This window comes from Rattus rattus, chromosome 5 (assembly GCF_011064425.1).
Source record: "Rattus rattus isolate New Zealand chromosome 5, Rrattus_CSIRO_v1, whole genome shotgun sequence".
NCBI lineage: Eukaryota > Metazoa > Chordata > Mammalia > Rodentia > Muridae > Rattus > Rattus rattus.
In genome coordinates, this window is record NC_046158.1 from 6,433,175 (window position 1) to 6,439,933 (window position 6,759).

The 6,759-nt window shown below is 46.2% G+C and overlaps 1 protein-coding gene across 1 annotated transcript in view; it reads right to left on the reverse strand.

Moving 5' to 3' along the window:
• Nucleotides 1-6,544, reverse strand: part of Fam117b (family with sequence similarity 117 member B) — a 66,739-nt gene extending 60,195 nt beyond the window's left edge. The window contains exon 1 of the mRNA XM_032902904.1: nt 5,823-6,544. Within this exon, the coding sequence (XP_032758795.1) occupies nt 5,823-6,411 (589 nt within the window). The 5' untranslated portion in view covers nt 6,412-6,544. The remainder of the gene's footprint in view (nt 1-5,822) is intronic.
• Between the last annotated feature and the right edge of the window lie 215 nt (nt 6,545-6,759).

Consider the following 6,759-nt stretch of genomic DNA (forward strand, 5'->3'; position numbering starts at 1 on the left):
TTAAACTGTTGTTTGTAAAGGGTTTTAGTTTGTTTTGCCATCTGCATAGTAACAAAAGAGTAGTTCAATCAAATATGCAGAACTGAACTTAAGTGAAAGTTATACTAGCCAAAATGCAGAACTAGTATGTTTGACAATGTTTCATCCTCAATTATAAAAAATATATCATAAGCCAAAAGAATTCCCTTTACAGTGTGAAATCAGCAACTATCCTTCAAATGTTAGAGAATTTTCAGAGTTCTACTTCAGAAGGTACTAGGAAACAGACATGAAAATACAGAGTTTTGGTGTCCTACTTTCTGAGTCTGCCTATTACTTCAAAGAAGTGTCTCTTATGGCTGGAAAGATGGCTCAGGATGAAGAGTATATATTACTGTTCCAGAGATGTTCCCAGTACCCACACCAGACTACCCATGACCACACATAGCTCCAGCTCCAGGGGGAGCCAACACTGTCTCCTGGCCTCCAGACATACTACTTCATGTGATTCGTGTACATACACATATAGTATTAATATATACTTCTTATGAAAGTACATCTCTTGCTGCTTTTCTTGGAGATTTCCTACCCCAAATAACAGTCAAATTTATATAAGACACATAATGAAAAAGAATGCACATCTTGCTATTTACACATGAGCCATTCCACAAAAATCACACATATACTAAACTGATGCTTTTTTTTTCCTACTAAGTTTTTTCAAACCATGTCTTTGAAGGAATCTGCAACTACTGTTTAGAGTATGCAACGACACTAGGAGGGACTTTCAAAGCCTAAAATTAGACCTGGAAGTGGAATTTTTTTTAACAAGCACCCTGGGGTGTTTTCAAGCACCAGGCAATTCTCTGTTCACCGAATGGAGATTTAACAATCTAATTCTGATTCTAACTCCCCTGAGTTAGCAGCATCTTTTCTTATCACTATAGCAAAAATACCTGACAGAACAACCTAAGCAAAGATTTGTTGTAGCTCCTGGTCTCAGAGACGTCAATCCATTATGGCACGGAGGACATGACAGAGCACACAATTTCCTATCATGGCAGTCAGCAAGTAGAAGAAATGTAATATGGGATGGGGACAGGGTAAGATGTAACACAAAGGACTCACTCAAGGTAACCTTCCTCCACTAGACCCCTCCCCCTAAAGTTTCTACACCTTACAAATAGCAGCCCAGCTAATAGCTGGAGCTCTACCTTAACAGGAGCAAGTCACATTCAAACAATAAAAGCTTGACCTAGGGACACTGTGGCTCTACAGATGCTAGTTGCCAAGTCCTGGGCCACCTGCACTTCTGACCAACCAGATACAGGTCACAGGTTCCCATGAGCACTTCTAAAGTCTGGTAATATTCCAGAGTGGTTCACAGAACTCATAAAAATAACTCATTTACACATATTACTAACTTATTATAAAGGACACAAGTAAGGAAAAGCCAGATGGCAGAGATTCACAGGACAAGGGATGCAGGTGGCTATAGCTATTAATAATGCACAGTTGTGGGGTTGGGGATTTAGCTCAGTGGTAGAGCGCTTGCCTAGCAAGTGTAAGGCCCTGGGTTCGGTCCCCAACTCCAAAAAAAAAAGAATGAAAAAAAAATGCACAGTTGACATTAAACCCAGGTCAGAACTGCTCAGGTCCATTTACATAAGGATTTTTTGGTGGCAACTGCAACATTTGAAAAAGCTCACAGAGGGGGTTGGGGATTTGGCTCAGTGGTAGAGCGCTTGCCTAGGAAGCGCAAGGTCCTGGGTTCGGTCCCCAGCCCCGGGAAAAAAAAAAAAAAAAAAAAAAAAACTCACAGAACTACCACATAGCCTAGAAATTTCACAGTAGAAATGTTAGTTTATATCATGGATATATAAAATATATATATATATGTATCCTGTTTCACTATTGCCTGTAAGTGATATTAGTCTGTTTTATCACTATTATAAAACACACATAAACCTATTATAAAAAAAAAAAATCACCATTTGTTAAACTCTACACATGCAAACACCAGGCCTGGCTCTATTCTCAAGAGAACTGTAAATAACAGTGAGGATGCAGTATTAAACTACATTAACTGTAGCATTAACTGCACTGCTGTGATATAACACAGCAGCCACCTTCCTGTTGCTGTGGCAGTGAGGTTAAGTTCCCAGAACACACGGTAACATGATCACCTCCACCTGAGTGAGCGCTTCACCTCTCTGGTATTCTCTATACTACTGATGGCAGTAAAAAGTCATCTAAGTTCTCATGTCTTTTTTTTACCATATATAAAATATGTAACAAAATATATGTCAAGTTGAATGTTTCTATTTCTACTAAGCCTTCTAATAATCTCAGGCTATTTTATAGTAGTTAAGGTTATGAGAAATCAAATGTTATAGAGATTTTCATCAAATCAGCAGCTTTAAACCCACAACTATGCAAGAGTCTATTGAATGAATTACACATTGGATAGCTGAAAAAAATAATAATTTTAAGTTCAGAAAGATGGCTCAGAGAAAACAAAGAGCTGTTTGCTGCCAAACCTGGTGACCTGAGTTCAATCTCTAGAATTAGCACAGTGACAACAAAGACCCTATTCCTGAAAAGTGTCTTTTGATCTCTGCAGTAGTGCCATAGCAAACATGTATGTATGTATACTCAGGCACGCACATGTACTTTTTTAAGATGAGTCTTAAATATACCATAATACTTATTATGAAATGATAGAGATCAATTAGCCATACATGACAATTTTATGATGTATTTATGTATAAGAAACAAAGTATGTCTCATAAAGATAAATTATTAGTCAATTAAAATAAAAGGAAGGGGGGCTGGAGAGATGGCTCAGTGTTTAAGAGCACTGACTGCTGCTCTTCCAGAGGTCCTGAGTTCAATTCCCAGCAACCACATGGTGGCTCACAACCATCTGTCATGGGATCTGATGCCTCTTCTGGTGGGTCTGAAGATGGCTTTAGTATATTCATATACATAAAATAAATAATTCTTAAAAAATAAAGTAAAAGGGGCTAGAGATGGCTCAGCAGGTAAAAGTGCCTGCCACCAAGCCTAACAATGTGAGTTTGATTCCTGGGACCCTCACAGTAGACAGAGAGCATCAGCTCCTAAGGGTTGCCCTGACCTCCAAGCATAAGCCCTGGAATCCATGTGGACAAAGACGCACACATATATACACAAATACACACACACACACAGGGAGGGAAGGAAGGAGAGAGGGAGGGAGGGAGGGAAGAATAGAAAATATAATTAAACTTTTTAAATAGAACTAAAATTGGTAAGATGGCTCACCAGGTAAAGGTGTCTGAGTTCAGTCCTCCAGACCCAAAGACTGAAAAGGAGGAGAGACTCCAGCGGATTGCCATCTGGTGACCTCTCATATATGACCCTAGCATGTAAGTACCAATGCACATGCATACAACACGCACACAATGTAAAATAAAGAATCCCATATAACCATGGACTCTATCACTAAGTTATGCTATTCACTTCTCTGTACCATGTGACTCACAATAATTGACATGGGCATTGAGCCCAGTGACTACCCAGAGTTTATTCTAACTGCTCTGATGCTGCCTCTCCACTTCTCATCTCAATAAGACAATGAAAAGAAGAGAGAGCAAAAAGTAAACTCCACAATTAACCCTGCTGCTGAGTTACTTTCTGAAAGCACATCTAACCCAGACAGGCTCCTGGCAGGCACTGAAGTTGAATGTTTAAATAGCTTCCATGGACAAGTGAGTAGTGACTTTATCAGAGTCAAGAGAAAGACATTTTGGGGGCTGGAGAGATGGCTCAATGGTTAAGAGCACCGACTGTTCTTCCAGAGGTCCTGAGTTCAAAACCCAGCAACCACATGGTGGCTCACAACCATCTGTAATGGAATCCGATGCCCTCTTCTGGTGTGTCAGAAGACAGCTACAGTGTACTCATATACAAAATAAATAAATAAATAAAAAAAAGAGAGAAAGACATTTTGGATCATTCAGTAATTAGTTCAAAGCCCAGAGAAATAATCAACCAGCTAGGGATCCTGAGATCTCCAATTTAGGGACTCTGCAATACTGAAGCCCTGGTGAAGGTGGGGTCTCTGCTCACGCCATAAGACACCTAGAAGCTAGCAACCTGATGATGAACCCAGGCATGTGAGGGTTCGAACTGCATCAATTAACACCTTTGTTTCTACAGTAAGAACTTTTACATTTCATCCAGCCTGCAAACTGGTAATCTCCCTTCAATCAAAAAAGGTTCCAGTAACTACAATGTCTCTTTCTAGATTTGGTCACATAAACATGGAGTGGTTTAATCACAGTGGTCTATGGCTAGAAAGTCTTCCCCCACTTTGTATGGATCTAATTAGAGTAAAACAAGAATATATTCCAAAAGGAAGCCATCAGATATTTACACTTGAGTAAGACTGAGAGACAAGCCGTATCCCTCATACCTAGTTTAAGAGTAACTACTGTTTTTGGTTTTTTGTTTTGGGGTTTTTTTGGGGGGGAGGGGGTGTTGGAAAATATGAATGAGCACACAGGGAGTCCGATGGCCCCAGAAATAAAGCCTCCTTCACACTGACTGTTTACCTTAATTAAGTTCTCCTCAGGGTGTGTTGAGAATCAACGTTTTAAAACCTTCTGCTATCAGGTTGAGCGGCCATCTCCTTCCTCATCTACTCCCACTTAAGCAGCTCATCTTCCATACACCAGATGCAGTACCCTGGCTCCAGAAACTCAATGGCAAACTGCAGAAATCTTGTTCAGCATTCGTGTAATCTTGGTGTGCAATGTATTTCTCAGACATTCTCTTATATATAAGAAGCTACTCCCTTGATCTAATTTGAAGACTTGTTCTTTGTGAAACACAAACAGAACCAAAGCTCACCTGTCACCACTTGTTCTTAACCCGTCTAAAGGCCAATATGAAAGCTAAAATGAGGTCTTGTGTGAAAACCGCCTGCCCATTATTGCAGGAGAGCATTTTGTAGCAGGGCAACGTAGCAAGCATGCTTTTGATAGCATGGTTCTGATGCTCAGAAGGCAGAGACTAAACTATCTACACAGTGAGTTACAGACCAGCTGAGGCTACAGTAGACCATTTACACACACACACACACACACACACACACACACACACACACACACACACACACACAACGGGTGTGCCTTTAATCCCAGCACTAGGAAGGCAGAGGCAGACAGATCAAGCCCAGCCCGGTCTACACTGCAAGTTCCATCCCAGTCAGAGCTAGTGAGATTGTTTCAGGGAGGAAAGAAAGGGCAAACAATAAGTCAAAGAGAAAAACCAGTATCTCAGAAACACACTCAGACCCTCAGGCTAGCTATCTACCATTTACGCATATGCGTAAATATATACATAGACCTATGCACACACCCCAGAGCAATCTTGCTCAACTTCTCCCTTCTTGCTGCTCATTAAGTCTTACGAAATGCAAAAACTGCTCCCAGCTTCACAACTCTTCTATGATCCAAATCCGCCTTTGCTGATGCATTCAGTCCTCCATATCCGAAACTGTTTTGTGGAACAGAAACACTGAGCAGCACACATGTGCTATTTGCAAGCAGTAACCGCGTCACTAAAACAAAAGTGACAGGTCCAGCCCTAGCAGTAGAGACACAGGCCAAACCCCAGGGTTTATCATTTCCACAAATTGAGCCAAGGCCCAAGGTTAGCGGCTGCACCTCCACGGCGGGGACCCGCAGAGGCACGACGCATGGGTGGCGGACCGAACGCCCCGCCCCGCCCCTCCCCACCCCACCGGAGTGCTGCAGTCCCCACTCCACGGCACGGGACCCCAACCCTCCACGTACCTGCTTTGCACACCGGGGCGCTGGGGCTCCTCTTCTCCGCCGAGGGCCGACCCTGCTCTGGGGACCTCCTCCGGTGGCGAACGCGGGCGGGGTGTGGGGCCGCACTCACCTCGCTCGGCCACAGGTGGGTGGGCGACGAACTGGGCGACGATACGGTGCCCAGTAGGGGCGGCGGCGGCGGCGGCTGCGGTCGCGGAGGACTGCTTCGGGCCCCAGGCGCCGTGCCGCGCGTGGGGCTGGTGCCGCGCGTGGACGTCACGGACGCGCCCGTCTGCGTGGCCACCGTGGGGCTGGTGCGCGCCGCCGCGCCGCCGCCGCGCGTGGGGCTGGTGCTGCGTGAGGCGGTGCGCGGGCCGCCACCGCCGCCGCCACCCGAGGGGCCTGAGGCGCCTCCGCTGCCTCCGTTGTTGCCGCCGCCGCCGCAGCCCCGCGTGGGGCTGCCATGTTGCTGCTGCTGCTTTAGCTGGAACGGCACTGTCGCCCTCATAGGCTGCAAGCGGCTCCCGGGGCCCCCGGCCGGGCCGACCGCGCCACCCGCGAGGGCGCCGGCGGGCGTGGGAGACCCATTGCGCCTCACCCGCTGGGACATGGTTCCCCCCCCGCCCCAAAGACGGCGGCCGGGGGTGCTGGGCGGCGGGGACCGGCTGCTTGGGGCCCGAGGAAAGGCCCGAGCCAGCGGGTGACGAAGCCTGACTTCGGGAACAGGGGGCGCGCGGGCAGCGACGAGGTGGTGCAGCCGCCGCCGCGGCTCCTCATCAACAATAGTGTCTCCTCCGTTGTCCCCGCCCCCTGCCGCCGCTCATTGGTGCAGCGTCAGCGCGCTCGAGCCGTTCGGACTCGCTGATTGGCTGCGTGCTGGTCGGCTCCCGAGGCTGCGTCTGCTCTTTAAAGAGAAAGAGGCCCGCCCCCGAGGGGTCGGGCCGCGGAGGAAACCGGC